General features: G+C 43.1%; 1 protein-coding gene across 2 annotated transcripts in view; it reads left to right on the top strand.

Annotated features, from left to right (window-relative positions):
- Positions 1-25,750, top strand: part of LOC138262135 (prostatic acid phosphatase-like) — a 452,521-nt gene that overhangs the window by 282,563 nt on the left and 144,208 nt on the right. For both annotated transcript variants that reach the window (XM_069211915.1, XM_069211914.1), the window contains exons 3-4: positions 2,397-2,483; positions 20,108-20,260. In XM_069211915.1, the coding sequence (XP_069068016.1) occupies positions 2,403-2,483; positions 20,108-20,260 (234 nt within the window). In that variant the 5' untranslated portion in view covers positions 2,397-2,402. The remainder of the gene's footprint in view (positions 1-2,396; positions 2,484-20,107; positions 20,261-25,750) is intronic.

Below are 25,750 nucleotides of genomic sequence, written 5' to 3'. Positions count from 1 at the left end.
CAATGCCGGGGTAGTGATGTGTTGACATGCAAATAGTTCTATTTTGAACGCCTCAGCTTTTATAGGTAAACTCTGCTTTGCAGGAAACGTGAGTCCCACCTTACACATGCTCAACAGTTTGAAGAACTGGTTGATAATTCACCTGGGAAATGCAAAGACAAGCTGCCAAGGCAGAATTTTGTTCTTGAGAACAACAGCCCTATTTTACAGTACTTTTCCCCGCTCCCTGTGTGCGGCAGCCATAGCGCAGTCTCTCTACCAAAACCTCCATGTATGCCATGATGGTCTCAGGTAGGGAAAATCAGTGATCGTGATTCGGGTGCTAAAGATGGCGATGAGATCATTGCGTTATGCTTCCTGTGGAGATTGGGAGTTGTGGTGGAGCCGATATCCAAAAGGTCACAGATCATTATAAATCAGTTGATGGAGTGTTTAGATGTTCGTATGTTGAAATTGAGGAGCCTTATTTCTCTAGAGTGGGTTTTGCTGGAAAACTAGTTGAGAAGAAGACTTTTAAGGGCCATAGGTTGATGTGGTGTATTCATACCTGTAATATAAATCCTAGTTTAGAGCTCATCATATGAGCATCTATCTTAGCAGGTCTTTGTCCTGGCAGCTGTGAGGCTGCGCCAAGACATAAATTAAAAATTGGGGTGCCATGGACATTCCTAATGGAAGCACACACATCTAGCTGATATTTCTGCAAGAGCAGATGGGCCTTATCTGCCTGGAGGTGTAGCGAAGGATGGGCTGAGCTCTGAGCCAGCAGAGGATTCCTCTTTCCAATCACAATTTCCAAGCTGCGGAGAGTTCCCCCATGCAGCTGTATGTGCATAGGCGGGTAGAGTGATTTGCAGAGGTTGGGCACTGACAGCACTGAACTGGTGGGAGAGTAAGATCATTTACCATCACCAGCCAGACTTCTGCATCCATCTCTTGATTGGACATGGAGTTTCACCATTGGGTAAAAAGCGATGGGACGATGGTAGCATGAGGAAGGGGGCAGGTGGGTAGCGATAGCCCTTGGTGGTGGTAGATCTCTACACTGAATGGGAGCAGTGAGCCTCAGGAAATGTAAAACAGAGGCCATAACTTAAAATAATCTGTTTATGCATGTTCTGTAACATAGACCACCATCAAGGGGTCATTAACCCACCATCTTTAGCAGCCTGAGCGGGTGGTGGATGCCACTTGGAATTTCTGTGTAACATGAAACATTTAAATTGTTGTTCCTTAATACAACCTCTTGCAGTGGATGGGAGTGTTGTTCAGAAAGGAGATAGGATGGATGGATGAAAGGAGATATTGATGCATTTGTGCAGAGATGTATGGGGAGGAGGATAGAGGGATGATGTAGAGAATGGTTTCAGAGATGGATGGATGCTGAGATTGTTGGATGGAGACGAGGATGGATGGATAGAGAGAGCGATGGATGGGTGAATAGTTGTTGGATAAACAGAAAGATAACAGATGTGAAGGATGAATGGATTTAAATAAAAGATAGATTTAAATAAAAGATAGAGTGATGATAGATTGGTCACTGGAAAGAAAGACGAATGGTGAGAAGAAAAGATGAATAAATGGATGGAAGAAGGAAGGAAGAAACCAGAGAAATAAGAATGGATAAAAAGAAAGGCTCAGGGATGGATGGATAAGAAGGAAGGGAGAGAATTTAAGAATTTTGGAATTCCCTTGAAGGAGCAATCTCCCACAAAACTGCTGGGTTCGCTTTCAATGCTGTTTGGGGCAGCGTTCAAAGTAGAGGGTATTTTATTTTTTTGGGAACTCCTCGCCCACCATCCAGGATTATCACCACCACATTTTTAGATTGTTCACCAGGCACCCACGATTGTGCATTGCATGTTCTCAGTTTCACCTGAAAAGAGAAATCACTATTAAAAAATCTCAATAAGAAGTCTTACCTGTAAACACCTCCATCCCCAGCCGGGTGATGAGTCTCTTCTTAATCTGGTCTCTAATGCCTTAGCTTGAAAGAGAAGTCTAACACTCAAATTTATGTTTGAAATTTGGAAATAGGGAAAACAAACATATCAGTAAAATTTTAAAAGAGCTGCCACAGCCACTGAGCAAAGATGAAGACCCTGCAAAGTCTCCAGGAGCTTCTTGGGTACAGAAATAGTGTCTTCACAAGATGGGTGTTTTCCATTTTGTTGTCTGTTTGTATTTATATGTTATATTTCTTTATATACTTAGCCTAACGGTGTGCTGCACAGATCCTGATTCTTTATTGCTGAACACAGACCATAGGGATTTTTATTGACTTACCCAAGGAAATATGAGTCCATAAGAACCAGTCTCACTAGCTTCAAGCCTAGGGACAGTCTTGCATGTACCTGAAACTGATACTGATTTCTGCTTTATATTGTTCCATGTAGATAGGAATGCAGCAGCACTATGAACTTGGACAGTATCTAAAGAACAGGTATCAGGGATTCCTGAGTGCCACCTACAACCATGATGAGGTAAGTTTCAATAACCTAATGGGGGAAATATCTGGTTGGCCTTCTACTTTAAAGCTCTCTGGATGGTACCACCTGACTGAGGACAGCTTCACTGCCTGTGATAACCCATCCTCCAGCCTTCCCCTATCAGGCCCTGGGCTCCCTTACAAGAGGCATGCTTTACCACCACAGCGAAAGACACAAATACTTATATAAATGTGTAATGCATGACATCTACCACGGTTGCAGCATCTGCCTCTCTGTTCACCCAGGTAAATAAATGAATTGCTTTGCAACTGGAGATGGATATCACATGACTTTTCCAAACTGATCATCAGCTGCACCTTTCCCAACTCCTGGGTATAGACACCACATAGACGTATGGAACCTGTAGAAGGAAGTTAATTTTTGCTCTGTACTTCTAGGTGAGTGAAAACACCTAATGCAATTAAAACTCAAAATATGTCTTTTGTTGCAAAATGTTGGGTCTCTAATGAGTTTAGCCTTCACCCCGAATGTGACAATATGGCACCCGAAAGTTGATAAAGATGCTTAAAGATTTGGACTGTCCACATTCAGGTCATATACGCCTGACCTTGAACTACACATATTCAAAATCAGATGTTAGAACTTCTAAGTGATGGGTTAGGATAAAAGAAGGTGTGATGATGGTATATTAATTTTCAAATCTTTGAGGAATGTTGCTCCCATTGGTTTACTCTATGCTGTTTTAAAACATTAAAAAATTAAATATTGAATATGAAACATAGTCAAAGGTATGTGGAAGTGACTACAATCAAAGACTTGTAGAAACAGTGAGGGTTCCATGGGTGAACAGACTGAAACCCTCAAGTCAAACAGAGACAACAAGTCAAATGTGACGATAGCCACCCTAAGCATTGGCTTGTGACACCTTTTGTGTATTGTTGCTTTTCTGTTATCAAGAATTTCTTAATGTGTGCTTAACATCAGCCCCATTTGTTTGGATTTGCCTAGCGGTTGGTACTAGTTGTTTATGGTAGTAGTATATATTTCCCTGCACAAATGTCCAATTCACAAACATCTGAGCCGATAGCTTGCATGATGAAAAATTGTATTTCACCCTTTCAAGGAATCGATCAGTCACAAAAGAGCAGACTGAGGAAAGTAGAAGACCTGAAGCATCCAGTATAAAATAGTTAGACAAATATTTGAATGATTAAGTGCAGCTTGATCTTAGTAATAGTATGTGAATAAATTCTGAGCGTGTGCACTTCCACTGACATGCTTCCTCCTCAGAACCCCCAAACCTACTTTGGAAATTTATTGGAGAGGCCGCACATTATTAGGAACTGTTTTTAGAGATAAAAGTAATGCCACTTGCAAGAAATTAGATTGCTGGTTGACTGAGGTGTTAAACTTGGTCAAGCAGCAACCACAATCCTTGTCAGGGTGAGGCCCAAGCCAATCCTAAATTAACTTGTGGTCAGCCCTCTGGTACCTTGGCACAGAGCAGCCAGGCTTAACTCAAGTATTTGTGAAACACTTCAAATAGTAATAAAGTGAAAACACCACACAAAAGGAATCCTACACCACGTTAGTAAAGTAGAACATTCTTTAATAAATATACCAATACCAAAATGACTAGAATCCAATCAGTGGAACTGGATATATTAAGTGTTAAAGGTTTTAGTGAAAATCGAGCCAAAAAGAATGAAGTCAGCTGTAGATATCTGGTCGTGCCAGATCCAAACAAAGTCACAAGTTTCAGGTCGACCACAATGAAGCGTGGGCTGGCTACAGGGACCCAGTTGGGGCTGCTGAACAAAGCACCTTAAATCCTGGTTGCAATGCTTTGCGAGGATCCACGTCAAAGATGTGTTGAGCAGCCAAAGCAATGTGTTGGTTCCAAGATTCGGCAAGGGTGCAAAGCAAAGTCCCTGCATCACCATCAAGGGTCCTGTTGATGGGTCTTGCGATAAGAAGTCCCAGGTCGAGAATGCGACACACAGTCGCTTCCAAGAAGCTGCGAGGCTGCGATGCGTAGTCTGGAATCATCATCTAGGCTGCTGTCAACCATGGATGCAAGGGCCTGTGCTGAGGATGCATTGTGCAGTGGGGGTTCTGATTCGCCTGCAGAGGTGATGCAGGTCTTTGCAACAGAGCCAATCCACGCAGCAGCTGCAATGCTTGGGTTCTGCTGAGGTTTGTGCCACACAGCAGAGGAAACGTCAGTTCCACTGGATCCACAGAGCACCTTAAGCCCACTTCAAAGGGTCCAAGACTAGGGTGGCACCACTTGGCAGGGTAGACAACTCTCAGATGGCAGAATCCAGGTGTATGTGAAAGGTTGTTGGAAGCCCATTGTGTCCCTGAGGCTTCAGATCTGAAGATCAGGCAACTAACCTTTGGAGTCACTCTGAGTTCCAGGTTCAAGAAATGCAGGTCTAGTCATTCTCACGTGGCAAGAGGGCATCAGGTCAGCACAGAATGGCAGGAGTCCTTCAGAGCAGCAGTCCAGCAGAATGGCAGCACAACAGTCCTTCTTTTTGGCAGGGTATCCACAGGAGTTGGTGTCTTAGGTCCAATATTTATACCTGGTGGCCTTCCTCTGGAAGGTGGTAGAAGCTTCTAAAATTCCCTTCTAAGTCCCCAGGCAGCCCCTTTCTCCCTGTCCTGGCCCAGCTTGCCTGGGATCGCAATAGATTAGTTAATAAGCCCTTGGTGATAGTGCTCAGGTAGAGCCTTTGGGATGTGCAAGTGTGATAGGTGACAGCTCCTCCCTATTGTTAACTCAGAGTGACCCATCCTGCCAACAGATAGCTTCAGTTTCTCTGCCTGTCTGGCAGCAATACACAAAGACCAACGGCCAGCTACACCTACTCATATGACCCTGGATCAGGCTACAGGCACTAAATGGCTAAGGCAAAAAGAATGTCAACTTTCTAAAAGTGGCATTTTCAAAATTGTAACTTAAAATCCAACTTCACCACAAGTTGGGATTTTTTATTACAATTCCATAGACACCAACCATGAACTTGATTATCTGTTCCCATTTGGAAATGACAGCTTATTAAATGTAATAAGGTAACTCCAATGCTATTGTACAGCAGGTGTAGGCCTTGCAGTAGTGAAAAACAAATGTAAGAGTTATTCTAAAAAATATTCCTGTTTTGTGTGTTTTAGTTAAGTTACATGTTTAATGTGTGCAAAAACATCAAGAGTGATTACTCAACACAATATAGGACAGAGAGAAGCCCCAGGAAATAGTTGCGCATTTCTGCCAGCCCTACGATGTGGAGAGAAAGTACAAGAAAGTGAGTTGAGTGACAGGTGATTATCTGGGGGTCTAAGTAAGTGCATGCGTGTTAGTTGCTTAGTGGGCAGCACGTCACTCATACCTGATCCTTTCCAGAATAGAGCCTGACTCCTCAACAACGCAGTGACACTGACCACCTGCACCCTCGAGTAGGGGCCCGGCTAGATCAGGCAGCAGTGGCAGTATCTCTCTCTCTTTCTCTCTGTGTCATCCAAATCCCCCTCCCTTTGGGGACACCTGCCGGGACTCCTGTGTTAAGATCGAAAGTGCTGAGAGGTGTCCTGGGAGGACAGGAGAACAGTCATCGCCCTTGCAGATGACCTGCTTTTCAGCTGAGTGGTCGAGCTCTCACAACTACCAGGACATCCAGTGCCAACACAGAAAAATCTTAAGTCCTCATTTTCTGCAAACCACTCCTCCTGGTGGCCCTCTGAACATGGCCCCCCCATCCACTCATGCAGACCATGCCAAGAACCTCGGGTTCATCCTGGACACCAACCTCTCTATGAGCAAACAGATCAACACCGTCACCTCATCATGCTTCCACATCCTGCAAATGCTACGCAAGGTTTTCAAGTGAATCCCACTTAACACCAGACGAACAGTCACCTATGCTCTTATCACAAGTAGAATTGACTAAAGAAACTCCCTCTACTTCGAGTTTCCAGCCCATGTTCTACACTGACTCCAAACCACCTAGAATGCAGCCACCAAAATCATCCTGAACATCCTGCAAAATAACCACATTTCTCCAAACCTCAATAATCTCCACTGGCTCTCAGTTCTGGAAAGATGTAAGTTCAAGCTACTCACACACGCCTACAAAGCTCTCCACAACATCAATCCAGCATACATCAACCACTGCCTCAACTTCTACCAACCCACCAGACACCTTCGATCTGCATCCCACGCAAGAGCACACCTCTGTAACATCAAGAAGACAGAAGAGGAGGGCGCTTCTTCTCATACCTCGCAGAAAAGACCTTGAACGACCTCCCTCAACATCTCAGAACCTCTCCTTCCCTCAAGGACTTCTGACATGGCTCTTCCAGATGAAGCAGGCATGATATCATCCTTCCCTCTCAGGCCTGCCCTACTCAGCACCTGGATACCCTCACTGTAATTTGCCACGCTCTGCAAATCCACATAACCTAACAACATAACAGGACATGGAAAACTTAAAAGTACATGTCCAGCTTTTTAATGCACTGCAACCTGCCCTCTGAGCTGTCCTGGTCCTACCCTAGAGGTGACCTATATGTATTAAAAAGGAAGGTTTAGGATTGGCAAAAGGTTTATCTTGCCAGGTCAAAATAACAGTTTAAACTGCACAAACAACCTGCAGTGGCAGACCTGAGACATGTGTGAAGGGCTACTTAAGTGGGTAGTGCAATCCGTGCTGCCGGCCCACCACTAACATTTATTTTACAGGCCTTGGGCACACATGTGAATTAAATATGCTAGTTGGTAATATGGCAGTTCAACCATGTTTTAAGGAGACAGCACACGCACTTCAGCAGTGGTAAAGTGCACAGAGTTCTAAGGATAACATAAACGAATCCAGCAAAAATAGGAAGAATGAGGGAAAAAAGTTTGGGGCTGACTCTACAGAAAGGACTAAGTCCAACACCACTGGATGCTAATACTTGAAATGTAGATATATGTGAATGGAATTAATGTAAGTGAATGGAAGACAAACAGACTATTTCACTGCTTTGATTCACACTTAACACACGCCAGGGTAAAAGAAAAAGTAGAGAGAAATGCAAGTGAAGTAGGGCATCCGATTTATACAGCGATGTAGTAAACTTGACAGACACAGATTTTCAAATGTGGAAGCAAGTGTGTCTGTTCAGGACAGGGATGGCACCAAGATTGCAGGACAGTTAGAGGGTTGGAGGGTAAATTATATAAAAGGCCCTGATCCTGTTGGGTGCACAGATAGTCTGTGGGCATGTCAGAAGTACTCTGGAGGAGTTGGGTCAAAAATGGAAATACATAGCAGATATGTGAGCACTATATATATAGGTAAAAGTGTAGAATTTAAAGGCTAATTTGCAGTGCTGTGCATCATTAATCACCTTAAGCTGATAAGATAAAAGTATCACTTAATATGGGGGTTTGAGTTCTCCTGATTCATTTCAGCAGACTGGACTGTTTTGGTTCTCTTGGAGTAACTACAGCAAACTTCTAAAACCTTAATATTACTACAAAGTAATGACGGCTGATGATCTTTGAAAGTGGTGGGCTATAACATTGCCCACGATTCTAAGGACTGAGCAAGATCTTTTAGATTCCACATAGTACTGTGGGTGGACAGAGAGTGAACCTAGGTTTAAAAAAAAACAGGTGAAGACATAAACTTAAAGAAAGATGGATTAATTGTTGTAGGAAAGTACCATTTTGCCTGGCATGTTACCCCCATTTTTACTTGATGTCTGTTTGTTTTTGCCTGTGTCACTGGGATCCTGCTAGCCAGGACCCCAGTGCTCATAGTTTGTGACCTATATGTGTTCCCTGTGTGGTGCCTAACTGTATCACTGAGGCTCTGCTAACCAGAACCTCAGTGTTTATGCTCTCTCTGCTTTTAAAATTGTCACTGCAGGCTAGTGACTAATTTTACCAATTCTGATTGGAACATTGGAACACCCTTTTAATTCCCTAGTATATGGTACCTAGGTACCCATGGTAATGGGTTTCCAGGAGATCCCTATGGGCTGCAGCATTTCTTTTGCCACCCATAGGGAGCTCAGACAATTCTTACACAGGACTGCCACTGCAGCCTGAGTGAAATAATGTCCACGTTACTTCACAGCCATTTTACACTGCACTTAAGTAACTTATAAGTCACCTATATGTCTAACCCTCACTTGGTGAAGGTTAGGTGCAAAGTTACTAAGTGTGAGGGCACCCTGGCACTAGCCAGGGTGCCACCACATTGTTTAGGGTAATTTCCCCGGACTTTGTGAGTGTGGGGACACCATTACACGCGTGAAGTACATATAGGTCAATACCTATGTGTAGCTTCTCAATGGTAACTCCGAACATGGCCATGTAACATGTCTAAGATCATGGAATTGTCCCCCCAAGCCAAATCTGGTATTGGGGTGCCAATCCCATGCATCCCCGGGGCTCCAGCATGGACCTCGGGTACTGCCAAACTAACTCTCTGGGGTTTTCTCTGCAGCTACCGCTGCTGCCAACCCTCAGACAAGTTTCTGCCCCCCTGGGGCCTGGGCAGGCCAGTCCCAGGAAGGCAGAACAAAGGATTTCCTCTGAGAGAGGGTGTTGCATCCTTTCCCTTTGGAAATTGGTATTAAGGGCCTGGGAGGAATAGCCTCTCCTGGCCTCTGGGAACGCTTTTCCTTGCATAAACCAGTCTACACCGGTTCAGGGATCCCCCAGCCTCTGCTCTGGCGTGAAAGTGGACAAAGGAAAGGGGAGTGACCACTCCCCTGTCCATCACCACCCCAGGGGTGGGGCCCAGAGCTCCTCCAGTGTGTCCCAGACTTCTGCCATCTTGAATGCAGAGGTTTGAGGGCTCAATGGAGACCTCTGAGTGACCAGTGCCAGCAGGTGACATCAGATACCCCTCCTGATAGGCTCTTACCTGGTTAGGTAGCCAATCCTCCTCTGAGGGCTATTTAGGGTCTCTCCTGTGGATTTCTCGTCAGATAACGAATGCAAGAGCTCACCAGAGTTCCTCTGCACTTCTCTCTTCGACTTCTGCCAAGGATCGACCGCTGACTGCCGGCTTTCTCGACTGTTTCCTGGTGATGCATGTTCTGAGGGCTGTCTGGCTTCACCCTGCACTGGAAGCCAAGAAGAAATCTCCTGTGGGTCGACGGAATCTTCCCCCTGCTAACGCTGGCACCAAACTTCTGCATCACTGGTCCTCTGGGTCCCCTCTCATCTTGACGAGCGTGGTCCCTGGAACACAGGAGCTGGATCCAAGTGACCCCAACAGTCCAGTGGTCCTTCTGTCCAAATTTGGTGCAGTTAAGTCCTTGCCTCCCCACGCCAGACAGTAATACTGTGTACTGCGTGATCTGCAGCTGCTAGGGCTTCTGTGCACTCTTGCAAGGATTCCTTTGTGCACAGCCTAGCCCAGGTCCGTAGCACTCCGTCCAGCACTGCTCAACTCGCTGAGTTGACCACCGCCTTTGTGGGACCCTCTTTTCTTCTGCTGAGACGACCGCCGTGCTCAGATTTCTTGAACGCCTGTTCAAGTGCTTCTGCAGGTGCTGCCTGCTTCTGCGTGGGCTCTCTCTGTTGCTGAGTGCCCCCTCTGTCTCCTCCTCCAAGGGGCGACCTCCTGGTCCTTCCTGGGCCCTGGCAGCACCCAATATCTTCAACTGCAACTCTTGCAGCTAGCAAGGCTTGTTTGTGGTCTTTCTGCGTGGAAACAACTCTGCATCCTCCAGCACGCCGTGGGACACCTTCTGACCAAAGGAGAAGTTACTGGCACCTTCCATTGTTGCAGAATTTTTGGCTTCTTCCACCCGGAGGCAGCCCTTTTACACCTTCATCTGGGTTTTATTGGGCTCCTGCCCCCCCGGACACTTGCATGACTCTAGGGCTTGGTCCCCTTCCGTTGCAGGTCCTCAGGTCCAGGAATCCGTCTTCAGTACTTCGCAGTCAGTTGTTGTCTTTGCAGAATCCCCTATCTCGACTTTACTGTCTTCCTGGGGTACTCTAACTATGTGTGGGTGTATTATACTGGGAGAAAACTAGGCGTTCTGGGTAGCGAGGTGAATATCAACGAAGAATGTTGAATCTCGAATTGGTGCACTCTTGAAAGACCACACCCAAAAGGTCTTGATAGATGCTAAAAGCACTATTGCAAACATAAAATACAAGAGGCACTCATTATAACATGAAAAGTAATAGTACTCATGAGTCAGTATACATAGGCAATGTTTTCTCATATATTTCTGAAAATTAATAGGATTATTTCCAACATAATCCCCAATTACAGTATCACTGTCCAAATCCAAATAGTAGAATTAATTGATCTGTTGTTCCAAGTTTACTATGATCCAAAGTCCAAGTCCAGATTTATCTAATCAAAGTTCAATCATATTCTTCAAAAGATGATATAGCTTATTATTTAAACTTTAGCAGCCATCCAAATTGATAGTCAGTCCAGATTTTCTCAAATCAAGGTTCAATCATATTCTTCAAAGGATGATATAGCTTATTATTAACATTTTGGCAGCCGCATCCAAATTGATAGCCAACACGTGTTTCGTCCGGGAGTTTCCCAATGAATTCATCAGGGCTGTAAATTATATAAGTACCTATTATTATATGTGTATCCATATTTCCTAATTAAAAGGGAGAGACCTTCACCAGTGTATGGACATAAAAAAATATATGAGAAAATGTAAAAAAGGGGTGAAGAAAATATATGAAAGGAATATAAAAATTAGTGGAAAAGTTGTGGAATGAAATGTGAACACAAAGGTGGGATGCAGACATATGTTAGTTCTCAGTGCACCTTAATTCCCAAATGTAAGAGTATCGTACCCTTAGGTATCAAACATCATATATTGTTATTAGATACTATGTCACCCATTCTTGAGTGAAAGGTGAACATGGTGTTAGGATATAAGAATTAGTGAATAAGTATCAAAAAAACGAAACTTACTTAAATCGCTCTTATTTACTGAATATGAGCTGACCCCATACCCTAGTGATGTCCCTTGCTACTAAAAACCCGTGCAAATGAGCCATACTCTTACCTAAACATATACGTAGATGTGTCCTATATCATAAGTATTCCTTACAAGCGAATCCCAGAATAATTCCGTTAAGCAACTTATCTGCTATGTAAAAAAATAAATATAACTATCAAATATGTCCAACCAAACCAATATCAAGAAACAAATCAGAACCATAGTGAACCCTAAAATCCCATCTTTATCTAATCAGAGTTCTTATCAAAATTAACATGCCCTATTAAATAAATTCCTCCAATATAAATAAAATAGGCCAAGTATATAAGTATATCGTAATCATATCTCTCTCCTAAGTCCCTTTTTAAAAAAAGCATTACTACTATGTCCTGTCCTGAAATCTTGAATAAACTTATACCTAAAGCATGTAGCTTACCTGATATCAGTTATTTCAATCCACCTTCCAATGAGTCAAAACGTGAAGCGCGAGTACGCATGTGTATCGATCAAGTATCAAAACTCGAGTGTTCATGTCTGGGTCCCTTATATGAGACCACAGACGAGATCTCGTGCTACCGATGAAATAAAAATAAAAGAAGGACCAAGAGTTATGGCGGCCATCTTTAGAGTGAATCACATCTTCCAGACAGAAATGTAGAAAGTAACCATAAAGAAAGGACTACAATACTGGTGGCCATCTTGGAGGGATAAAGTATCAAAACTCGAGTGTTCATGTCTGTGTCCCTTATATGAGACCACAGATGAAATCTCGCGCTACCGATGAAATAAAAATAAAAGAAGGACCAAGAGTTATGGCGGACATCTTTAGAGTGAATCACATCTTCCAGACAGAAATGTAAAAAGTAACCATAAAGAAAGGACTACAATACTGGCGGCCATCTTTAGAGTGAATCACATCTTCCAGACAGAAATGTAAAAAGTAACCATAAACAAAGGACTACAATACTGGCGGCCATCTTGGAGGGAGTCTCACAAAGACCTATAACAATGGTTGAAAAAAGAGAGGAACTACCTTATATACCAACTAACTTCAAATAATTATATCTCCAATAGTAAACTATTAAATAAAGACCTGGAGAGAGCATTGTAATACATACCCTAATAGGAGTGCTCATATTAAAATGAGATGTCGTAAATAAAATTCAAATACCCACCGAAATTAGAATTTTATGTGTTATTAGCAATGAGTGTAAAACAACAAACCATCTACAGTGAAGATTAGTAAATAGTTTTAAAGAAAATCAGTAATATATAAGGAAAGTACAGTCAATATATTAGTAATATTTGAATAATATATCCCCAGAGATTATATATCTAAACTTCATAATGTAATTGGTTACAGAGGTTGTTACATTGCATCATTTTGTTAATAATCCTACCAAATACAAAGCATGGATCCCAAAATTGAATGTACACTACTTTCACAGAAAATCAAATTTCATCGCCAGTACGTGCTATCATTGACCAGTAGATACATTAGTTAAAGTGAATTACATTTCACATTAGACCAGAATCTCAATATACCCAAATGATTTCAGTTTACAAAAATTATATGAACTTATATTAACTTGATTAATGACAAAATTTAGTCAAATATCATATTGACAATATTGAGATAAGTTACCACTGCTGAATACTGTTAAGATGTAAAATATGTTTTCCCTAGTCACCAAGAAAGTATTCAAGTTCCCTATCCGTATTTAAACCTGTCTCAACTGCCTTAAATCGTAATATCCACATGGCCTCTTTCCTCCTTAGTATCAGCTCTCTATTACCTCCTCTAGGATCAATTCCTACATGCTCAATACCAATAAACTCACATTTTTCATATATTTTTTTATGTCCATACACTGGTGAAGGTCTCTCCCTTTTAATTAGGAAATATGGATACACATATAATAATAGGTACTTATATAATTTACAGCCCTGATGAAGTCATTGGGAAACTCCCGGACGAAACACGTGTTGGCTATCAATTTGGATGCGGCTGCCAAAATTTAAATAATAAGCTATATCATCCTTTGAAGAATATGATTGAACCTTGATTTGAGAAAATCTGGACTGACTATCAATTTGGATGGCTGCTAAAGTTTAAATAATAAGCTATATCATCTTTTGAAGAATATGATTGAACTTTGATTAGAGAAATCTGGACTTGGACTTTGGATCATAGTAAACTTGGAACAACAGATCAATTAATTCTACTATTTGGATTTGGACAGTGATACTGTAATTGGGGATTATGTTGGAAATAATCCTATTAATTTTCAGAAATATATGACAAAACATTGCCTATGTATACTGACTCATGAGTACTATTATTTTTCATGTTATAATGAGTGCCTCTTGTATTTTATGTTTGTCTTCCTGGGGTAGTAGGGTACCTTTACTCCTACTTTTCAGGTTCTTGGGTTGGGGTATCTTGGACACCCTTAGTGTTTTCTTACACTCCCAGCGACCCTCTACACACTACACTAGGCCTGGGGTCCATTTGTGGTTCGCATTCCACTTTTGAGGTATATGGTTTGTGTTGCCCCTAGGCTTATTGTCTCCTATTGCATTATGTTGTGTTCTACAGTGTTTGCACTACTTTTCTAAGTGTTTTACTTACCTGATTTTGGTTTGTGTGTATATTTTGTGTATTTTACTTACCTTCTAAGGGAGTATATCCTCTGAGATACTTTTGGCATATTGAGTATTGTGTTTCTTATGATATAGTGCTATATAATATAGTGGTATGGTAGGAGCTTTGCATGTCTCCTAGTTCAGCCTAAGCTGCTCTGCTATAGCTACCTCTATCAGCCTAAGCTGCTAGAACACTACTAATCTACTAATAAGGGATAACTGGACCTGGCACAAGGTGTAAGTACCATCAGGTACCCACTATAAGCCTGGCCAGCTTCCTACAATTGTGACATACATCATCAGCATACATGCCCAGGTTTTTCTTTCTGCTTCCCTTTGGAGTCATAAAATTAGTCTCAGACCTGGGGCACTGAACTCCAATGAGCTTAGGAAAAATTATGTTGTTGTCCCCCTTGAAATGATCATGCTTCAGAAACTTGTAGCTTGTCCTTGAACATCCCCGGGCTGCCCTCTGTGAGGTTCAAATACCCTTAGTTCCCTAGAAACCACCATCTCATACCAGAGGTCCTTCACTGTGTATCATGCATACATAGATGGTATTGGACCAGGCCCTTTCTGCAGGGTTATCCCCAAACTTTTTTGCCTTTCTCCTCCTATTTCACTGATCCTCTTTTTGTTGGCTTTAGGACTCTGGGCACCTTACCACTGCTAATCACTGCTAATGTGCATGTGCTCTTCCCTTTAAACGTCCTATGATTGGCTTATACTTGCTCGGCACATTTAATTTACCTATAAGTCCCTTGTACAGTGGTATCCCATATACCCAGGGCCTGTGAATTAAATTAAATTCTAGTAGTGGGCCTACATCGCAGCTTCGGTCACCCACAGACGCAGCCTTTCAAACCTGTCTCAGGACTGCCACTACAGAGCCTGCAGAGCCTACAGAGCCTGTGTGCACAGTGTTACTGCTACATTGACTTGGCAAGTCAATCTACTTGCCAAGGCCTGAACTCCCTTTTTACTACACCTAAGTCGCCCTAAGGTAGGCCCTAGATAGCCCTATGGGTAGGTTGCTGTGTAGGTTAAAGGTAGGACATATATGTTTATGTGTTAAATGTCCTAGTAGTGACAAACAGCCTATCTTGTTTTTCACTGCTGTGTGTGCTGCTTCTCTTATAGATTTTGTATTGGGAATTTCCTTATATATGTCTAGTTGGTAATTTCTGCTCTGTGAAGAATAGCGTGGGCATGTTTGTTATGTTTGGAATGGTAGTGAAATATCATGCTTACTGGTGTTGGTGGATTTTTTATTACTATTTAAGAAATGACATTTTCAGAAAGTGGGCATTTCTCTGTGCTTAAAACTCTGGTGCTCTGCAGCCTGACTCCAATCCATGTCTATAGTAGAGTGATAGCTGGGCTTTGTGCATCCTTTCAGGACAGCCATCACACAGGGAGGGTAGAGGTGTAACAAGATTACATCTGCATACTGATTGGTCTTCCTGGGCTTGGAGAGAGGTTGGTGGGGGCACCTACATTTGTATAGGCTGTGTCCTGCCCTTACACTAAGGGCTTGTTTACCACCAACTACTGATGTCTGGAGCCAGGGCTGGAATTTAAAATGGGGTGTTGTGCACTTCTAAGGTTCTTTTGAAGTGCCCCCTAGATCAGACATTTTGAGTACTAGGGTTGTAGCCCCATGTTTTTAGACACAGCATGGGACTTGTAACCAGACCCTGCTGGTTCTACATGTTCCATCTTGCCAGGGACTGATGTGCTGCCAGGAAGGAACCACCATTTGGACTGCTGGACTTGTGGAACTGGTCTGCTGCCTGTTACTTGCTGGGCTGCAGAGGGGACTGCCACTTTGCCTTGCTGCCTTATGTGTTGGCCTGCTGCTTGTTTCCTGCCTTGCCACCCCCCTGCTCTCCAGGGGCTGGTGGTCTGCTTCCCCCCACCCCTGTTCATTTGGAATCCTGGAGATTCTCCCCTTGATGATCCCAGCCTGTTCCAAGGAAGAAGTGTGTGGTGAGCACTTTGTTTTCTGCAGCCTCATATGGTACCAAAAAGAGTAATGTGAGGAGAGCTCCGCTCATGACCTGCAAAGAGGTGCATGGGGAATGCTCAACTAGCGTGGGCCTCATTTGTCGGGTGCCCCTCTCCTCCCTACAGCAGGCAGACCGCCCAATAACTGCGCTCGGAACTGGCGTGTCCCTGGTTTCATCTCCCCAGCCTGAAGTGTGGATTGTGTCACGTTCAGGTACCAGAGTGGTGCTGCACCATTGGCCTGGGTTCCCTGATTCAGTTCACCGGAGGGTAGCATGGCTGAGCGGGAGAGCACTAGGAGGGACGACTGCTGCACCGCGAGGTATCGGGCAGCTGACTACCAACACTTTTATGGTCCCAAAGGAGGAGACTCCTGGAGGTCTCCCCGATGCAACCTCAACTGTGGATTAGCCACGGTTCAGAGCCCCGGAGGGTTCCGGACATGCTGCAGTCCCTCTCAGACTGAGGAAGGTTGTGGAGAGTTGGCTTGGTGCACGGGGGACCCAGCGAGGTCTCCCCACCAAATCTTACAGTGTGGCATCCTCCCCCATGTTGGAAATTCCTCGGAGCCACTGGACTTCGGTGGTAGGGCAGGGTGAGTCCTCAAAGAGGCCACTATCTAGGTTTTCCCTAGCTATGTGGTACATGGGATAGGCATGGAGGAGCCTAGGATCCCTTCATTTGTTATTGGGTTAGCATATACTGTGTAATAGGAGTGTACATGTCCTTGTATCCTACATTGGGCATCTACATTTCTGCATAATAACTAGTAGGAGCCCACATACTTCTGGACCTACACTTTGTTTTCTGTGCTACTTTACCCTATAGTGCCTAAGTGGAGCACTGTGCCCTGTAATATTATGGTGATTTGCATGGTACTGATGTCTACAGGGGGATGCTTTGGTAATACTATGTTTTGCTTTTTGTGCCCTGATGTAATAATATATGTTTTACCTTTGCACTGACAGGATAACATGGACTGCATAGTATGTACAAAAATGTTGTTTCATGCTGATTGCACCCTAGAAGTAATTCTTCTGCACACATTGTGAGGTTTTTCTTGACAGTTGCCTCGTTGGCAAAGTAACTATTGGTTTATGTCATTTTTGGTCTATATTATGTATATGCATTACAGTTTACTTCCATACAACCTTGTGTGGAGTCTCGTTTGTGTTGTATTTATTGTGTCACTGGAGTGTGTCTGATTTGTGCAAAAGCTTCACACATTGACTCTGGGATAAGCCTGACTGCTCTTGCCCAGCTACCATGGGGATGAGCAGGGGTTATCTTGAGTTTGTAGCTCACTTCTCAACCAGAAACCCCATTTCTAACAGATGGTTCTATATCATCACATGGGCCACAGGCTAAGAGATTCTTGGCATCACCTCTGACACTCATAGCAGGCTGTCAGAGATCCCTCAGCTATGCACTCAAGACACTTGGTGTGGCTTAAGGAACAACCATCAAATTCTCAGACATCTTTGTCTTACCTTCAAAAACCTAAAACCTGCTCTCAGAAGCCCTCAGCATGCCCTCACAGTCCAAAAGGCTCAGTTGGCTTTCAGATAACCCCATTTGGTCATGAGATACCTTTCTCATCCCTCTGTTCACCTTCAAATATCCCATATGTCCTTCAGAAAACCTCAGCTTACTTTCAGATAACTCTAGCATGCCCTCGGAGAGCCCAATAATATCCCTCCAGCACACTAGTGGGGATGCACACTAACCCAACCCACACTTTTGCAAGGTAAGGGTAGTTGGTAAAGTACACTTACAGCAACCCTAAGCAAGGATGCCCTTGCTATTGCGCAAAGAGGGGACGGTGTACGACATACCCCCCCTTGGTGGCCAGAATGTGGAGAGGGCGCATACTGTCCCTGCCCTAGGCAAGGTGGGTATATTGGAATAATTCAGGGAGAGTTTAAAAAAATTGACCCCTCCCTCCTGACTTGAATAAAGGTGGAGTGGGGGAACAGACCTCACCCATGAGCAAGGGGAGTGCATTAATTTCTTTTTTTTATTACAATTTTGCCAACAATGTTGTGTTTTCTAACCAAAACTTCAGTCTTAGCAAACATGCTACCATCACCAGCACATAAAGTCAGACGAACAACATGAAGAACAGTGGCATAAGAATAGCCACACAGCAGCAATCATGTTCCTCTAAAACCCACTATCCTGTAGCTACACCCTCCCATCAAATTCCCACTCACCCACTATCAGTTACCAACAAACCCATCATCCGAACCTCCCAACATCATATGACCACTAATCCACCATCCAACTCCCTTAATCCTACAATTACATTCCCAGACATTACCATCACACACCCACATCAGGCTCACATAATACCACCACCAAATGCCCGTACACCCACCATCGTACACCCACAAACCCACCATCATACACCCACACACTATTCATCATGTGCACACACCATTCAATACATACCCACATAACTGTCATCATACTATCACCACCATACATGAACATAGCCACCATAATATGCCCACACTCTCACAATAAGATTATCACAAATCCATGATTATAGGTCCACACCTGCCACACACATCTCCATACATCCATCAGTGGCCCCCACTCATCTATGTTCATACCCACAACCACCTTCACCCCCCCAATACATTCAGTATCATAGGCCCTTGCAGCCAACATACTTTGCCAAAACATACACATCATCACAAGGCTACAGACTCACTATCATATATGACCACATATCAATACACTCAACACCGTACACCAAAACACATGGACTATTATACAGTAACCCATCCACCATCATACACCCACCTAGTGATCATTAAATGGGCACATACCCACTATCATACCCCTACAAAGCTGTCATGACACGCCCACACACCCACCATAATAAACACACCCACATCAAATGTCTGTGCCATCCTCAAACATCCCAAACCCAGACCATAGGACTAAAACATGCCCGCCATCCCATATCAAACTCCAATTCACACATATCATAAGGCCACATGCTCACCATTATATATGATCACACACCTACAGTCATAGATCCACAGAACGAATATTTTACTACCATGCAGCTTCCATGATATGCCATCAAAGCCACATTAATATGTCCACACAGTTGCCATTTTAATTCCACACACCCAACTTGAAATGCCCAAAACACCCACTATAATATGGCCACTCATCCACCACCATAAGCACACAACCACCATCATACACAAACAAAACCACCATACACAAACACAACCACCATCATACACCTGATGTGCCTTACCTTTGGCAAGCCTGTGACTAATTAACTTTGTGGCAAACACCTTGTTCTGCAGAGCTTTTGGGCTTGCACAGTGGGTTTAGCCACAGGGCCTGGACTCCAGACAGTCCCCACAGTCAACCTCCTGTTTCAAGCAGGCCCATGCACAGCCTTCAGCTGAGTGTAAAGGAGGATGGCAGCAGCGCCTTCTTTGGAGCTACTCTATCTTCCCAACTTCTTCTGTTGCCAGTCCCTCACTGTGAACAACCATTGCCATGAGCACAGGGCTTGGCTGCAGTACCTGCTCACTGACCACTGCTTGCACCCAACTTCACTTGCATCCTGTCCCCACTGCTTATGGCCTTTGGCCATGCAAAGCAGACGTTAGCTGCAGTGAGGTGACATTTAATCCTCGAACAGTAGTGTTGACATCATTTCATCCAGTATAATTACCATGGATGTATTAATTGCTAGAGGAAGTACAATCAGAATGACTGTGGTTATTTCTTCACATATGGATGAATGTGCACTGCCTTTTGGAGGAATTTACATTACCATCATTTTCTAAATCAGACGCTAAACCCTTTGAAGAGGAGGGATGAGTTGAGTCGAAGTTTTGAGTTTGCTTTATAACTTGCAATACTTAGGTCCAGGCTGTGTCAGTAATAAATGTTGAGGGCAGATTACCTACAGCGTTCATGAAAAATAAAAACACAAAGATGACAGGCTTTCTACCAACATATAATATATATTTTGGATGCAGATATATGTGCGCAGCACGGACTACGATCGAACTATCATGAGTGCCGAGGCAAATCTGGCAGGAATGTATCCACCCACTGGGGAGCAGATCTGGAATCCAAAAATACCTTGGCAGCCCATACCAGTGCATACTGTGCCATTGTCTGAGGAGCAGGTGAGTGTGACGTGTGGTGGCTGCTTCAACAGCAGCTTCAGTATAATATGCAATCTTTGCATGAGTCCAACTGTATTTGAATTAAAAGGAATATACATTGCACCTGAATAGTTTCACGTTATTAGGATTTATGTATTTGCATTGTGTTATGAGGTAGACCATGGGAACCCTGCTTCTAACTGTGTTTGCAGTAAGTGAACAGTGGTGCAGGAGAGTAATACTTACAAGTACAAGGCCACAAGTAGTCACATTATAGCGCTAATACCCATGCTAGGTTTTTGGCTTTTTGCCCTTGCCGTCTTACCCCCATCCAACATTAACTCCTTGTAAGTGAATTACCTACTCACCCAACATTCAGACTCCCAAGTTCCAAATATTCAATGTGGCACGAACACTGAGCCAATCATGAAGGAGTCTTATGTCTGGACTCACCGTGAAAAACAGCGCCGTGATAAGGAGGTAAGACTTTTTTGACTGATACAACTCAACAACAAAACAAAATGGGAAATATTAATACGGAGAAGCATGAACAGACACCTAGGATAACCTCCTCTGCAACTACTCAAGCATTAAGGCCACACCTACAGAAATTGAAGCTCCCTTCATCAGCATTTTATATATATGAGCTTTAAATTACCAGTCATCGGTGCTTGGGATGAGACACGCAGCTTTACGCCTGACACCAGATTGGTCTCAGTTGCTGAGGCACAGCTGTGTGTCATCCTCTTAAGTTTCTTTTCAACTATTAAACAAATATATCTCAATGGTTCATTGCGCCTTGATAGAATAATAGCATCTGTGAATATTAGAGAAAGACTGTTTGCCATGAATCAGGTGTACATGATGGGTCACTCACTAAATGCACACATATGCTACTCACTTGCAACAATAGTAGATCATGTACTATCAATGGCCACCTTATTGCGACGATCAGTATCTCAGTTACTATCTATGACCTTAAAGAGATAAATGCCCACATTTCTTTTACCTGTTAAACCAGGCACTGACACATATATGGTCCCTGGTCAGGGTGGTATCCATGCAGGCAATGGTAGTAATAACAACAGGGATATTTTACCTTACGTGGCTCAAGACACACTGGATTTTGTGTTTTTATCTGTGGTCAAGGTGTAGGAAGCAATTTATAATTTGATCCTATATTTCAAAGGTAGGGTAGATGCAGTGCACCCTTCCCTCAACCTAAATGTAACCAGTCAGAAGTCTTACCACCCAATGCAACTCCTGATGAGGATTCAAGTAACGATTGTCAGTGTGGTGTCTAATGAACATAACCGCTGCCATGACAATCAGCATCCTAAGAAGATCAATATGCTGTGCCATAACCGGTTTTCAATATTTTGGAGACATCTGCAATTCTCCCTAAAGATCACTTAGATGTTGGCATAACTGATGAAAATGTCTTTAGGTTACCAAGAATACAGTCGAAACCCGGGCTACTGGTTCCCTCTCTATTGTAACACCCTGAAAAAAGTAGCAGCAATTCAAAGCGGGGAGTGGATAAGCCAAACTGAGCACTGGTCAATGCCTAATGGTGGTGATAATAGTGAGAAGAAACACCAATGTAAGGCAGTCTTCCCTCTCCAAAAATATATGCAGTGATTGAACATTTTAATTCTTCATTATTATATTCCATCCAAATAAATAAATCCACGGTACAAATTATTGATTTCAAATCTGCCCATTATCTGGAAGAGAGGAATTGTTTACCCCTGAAGGAAACATATATTATCGTGCTGAAATTATGGCGCATATATCAATGAACGTGTAAAGAAGGGCATGAACAGACTTTCGTATTACAGTAATTGATACAGAGTCAATACTGATTAGTACAAGGTTTCTGCCATTAAAAAATACCCAACTCACTTAATTATTCACAATTATTGTAAATGCTGTATCCATTCCTCAGCTTTGAATCATTACATAAAAGGTCCTGAGGATTATTTCATCAGCACAACTTCAATCAATATTTAAATATGAAATTACCAGTGAAATAGAAGTGGACATTTCAAGTCTCTCACAAGAGAATTTGTGTTAGGATATGTCAACCATATGCATCCGGTGGATTATGATCTCCTTCCAGTGTCCATTTCTGCAGGAAGCAAAACCAAAAACAATGACCCAAAGCATCCACTTAATTAACAATCAGAACCTAAATCTAACTGGACAAAATGATGAAGAACCCTGCCACTGTAATTAAAGCTGGAATTAGAATGCTGGCTGATTTCTGCATGATGATGAGGAAGGCAGCACAAGCTTGACTATTTTGGGCACAATTACACTATTGACTGCCAAGATATAGATTGCAGTGTTGATATTAAAGGCAATATGGATGAGGTGGAACAGAGGGAAAGGCTTACCAGTGTGCTTCATGTGATTCAGACGACATCTACCTAGTGGAAATAGACAATTGATTTTATGTAGTTTGTGAAACATGGTAGGGCCTCAGAGCCCACTGTCCACTAAGGATGTTTTTAACCACGTTGGGCAATTTCAAATTATTTTGCTACAACAAACATAAAGGACCCAATGTGAACTCTAACCCAGCAACAAATTCATCCACAGATATGCCAAAAGTGGAGTCTCATGGTTGCTATTTCCAAGATTAGCATAAAAAAGCTGTGCAGTTTATTTTGTCGACTCCCCTTATCAATGTGTTAAGCCTATGTTTTTGTCCCTTTGTTGGTTGCCTTAGTTTGGGTATGCTTATTTTAAACTGCTGCATTTATTCTTGCAGGGACAGCAATTAGATGGTAGTGAAAGAGCTTGGGTTGATGGATGCCATTATTCTTGACCCTTCCCACAAGGATTGTTCTATGTGCAATGCCAACAACAAAGTGAGAAAACCATTGATTACTGTTGGCTGTCACTGAATACAGCTCAACTTGGGTATTTCTCAGTCTAAATTTTGAGGCATCTTCTATTTCTATTTCAATTTAGGATTTTATAAAGCGCATGGCTGCCAACAGGCTTCCCAGCGCTACTGCAGAACCAAACAGAAAAGAAACAACCATCAAGAGCCCTATAAAGGAAAAATAATGGTTTTCAGAGATTTCGGAAAGGAGAGTTCAGAGTCTACTAATCGAACTAAGGCCGGGAGAGAATTCCACAGTTGCGCTGCCCTGAGAGCAAAGGATCTGCCTCCCCATCTCGATCTTTTGTACCGAGGTACATTAATTAAGGGATGCAGAAGGGGATCTGAGCAGACGTTGGGGAATATAGGGAGTTATAATCTGTTTAAGAAAGGCCGGGCCTCTAATGTGAAGGGCTCGATGAACCAGGCAGGCTGCTTTAAACTTTATATGCTGTTTTACAGGTAACCAATGAAGGGTGGCCAGGGCGGGTTTTGCCAAAGTATGATTCGGGGTTCCCAGCAGAAGACGGGAAGCGGCATTCTGTATTACCTGTAGCCTTCTCAGGACATATTTAGGGGAGCTCATAAACAAAACGTTGCCATACTCCAAACGTGAAAGAATTAAGGCCTGAACAATAAGCCTTTTGGTTAAAAACCGGAGGAAAGGGAACATTTTCCTACAGGTTCTCAGTGCACCAAAGCAGGAGGAGGCTAGTTTCTTTGCATGGCATTCCATTGTAAGTTGAGTGTCCAGCCAGAAACCCAAGTTTTTAATATTGTCTTTTGACGGGGTAAGAGTATTTAGTCCTACTGACGCAAGTAGGGAGGGCTGGGAGGAAAGAGAATGTCCCATCAGCAACACCTCCGTTTTCCCATCATTTAATTTCAATTTGCTGTCCGGCATCCAACCCGCAATGTCCGAGAGACACGAAGAGAGGACGGCTGATTGTGAGTTGCTATTAGAGCGGAAAGGAAAGACCAACTGAGTATCGTCCGCATAGGAGATAAGAGATAGTCCATATGGTTCAACAGTCTTTGCCAAAGAGGCCATATAGATATTAAATAACGTAGGACTCAACGAGGAGCCCTGTGGAACACCACATGTTAAGGAAAACGTATCTGAATAATGTGACTGATTTACAACTTGAAAAGTCCTATGCAAGAGGAAACTTGTCAGCCATTTAAGGCATTTGTCCTCAAAGCCTATTTGAGCGACTCTGTGTAGCAGAATCTCATGATCCACCGTCTCAAATGCTGCACTCAGATCAAGAAGAATAATAGATGCATAGCTGCATCCATCTAGGCGGCATCTAGCATCTTCAGTAACAGCTAGGAGGACCGATTCCGTACTATGAAAAGGTCTGAAACCCATCTGGGTATCGTGAAGGCGGTTGTACTTTTCCAGGAAACCTGATACCTGGGAATTCACGTGTTTCTCCATAATTTTAGAGGTAATGGGAAGAAGGGCAATAGTTCTAAGATTCTCAAATAAAGCAGGGTCAAGAGAAGGTTTTTTCAGCAATGGCTTGATCACAGCATGTTTCCATCGATGGGGAATGCAACAAGAAGACAGAGTATCATTAATAATCCTGGTTAGAACAGGCGTTACAGCTTTTGAACCCATGACCAGCGTAGAAGGAGGGGAAGGGTCTAGCGGGGAGCCCGTATTGATGTACCTCCTCTTCCTCAATAGGCTGAAATACTGAGAGAGATGCACAAGGAACTGGTCCATCCGAGCTCAGGATTCCATTATCCCTATGAGCCGAATTAGACTGATTGACCGAAAGGGAGGCTTGAATGTTAAGTATCTTTTCCAAGAAAAAGCGGGCTAATTCATTGCTGTGCTCCTTTGAGCCTTCAGTTGAAGTTATCCCTGATGGAAGCTGAGTCATTTCTCTAACAATAGAGAAGGTTTTTTTTGGGTGAGCCGGAGGACTGTTCAGTCTTCGCCGTTTAATAGGCAGCCTGGGCCGCTTTAATTTTTAGATGGAAGGAACGGGTTTGGCTTCTATAAGCTTTTTTTAACTCTGGATCATAGGATTCCTTCCATCTTCTCTCCATCTTCTTACATTCCTTTTTTACACATAGCAGATGAGGAGAGAACCGGGGGAGTTCTTCGGTCGAATAATCTTAGTTATACTCTTGGTTGGTAGTACTATATCTAAGGATTGAGTAATCCAATTATCAAAATTATCTGCGGTGTAGGACCGGTCAGGAAATACAGTGGTCTGCTGATTATTAAGGGTATCTGTCCAATCATTTTTATTTAACTTTGACCACTGACGAAATGTAAGCTGGCCTTGCGGTTGATAAACTAGAGGGACCAGGGTCTGGAGAGATAATGTAATTAAAAAATGGTCAGTCCATGATAAAGGAAGGGGGGAATCTGCTACAATATTGGAGAGATTACTGAAAACTAGATCAAGCGTATGCCCTTTGCAATGAGTGGGACCGGAAATGAGTTGTGAGAACTCTAGTGCTGCTAAATCTCCTAATACTCTCGTACCAGGACCACTGCCAGAGCCCCCTACGTGTATATTAAAATCCCCTAAAATGGTGCAGTTACAGTATTTACAGGCATAGACTGCTACAATCTCTGGAAAGGCCTGAAGAAACTT

The sequence above is a fragment of the Pleurodeles waltl genome, chromosome 10, assembly GCF_031143425.1.
Source record: "Pleurodeles waltl isolate 20211129_DDA chromosome 10, aPleWal1.hap1.20221129, whole genome shotgun sequence".
Lineage (NCBI taxonomy): Eukaryota > Metazoa > Chordata > Amphibia > Caudata > Salamandridae > Pleurodeles > Pleurodeles waltl.
This window is presented reverse-complemented; position numbering and strand designations above follow the sequence as displayed.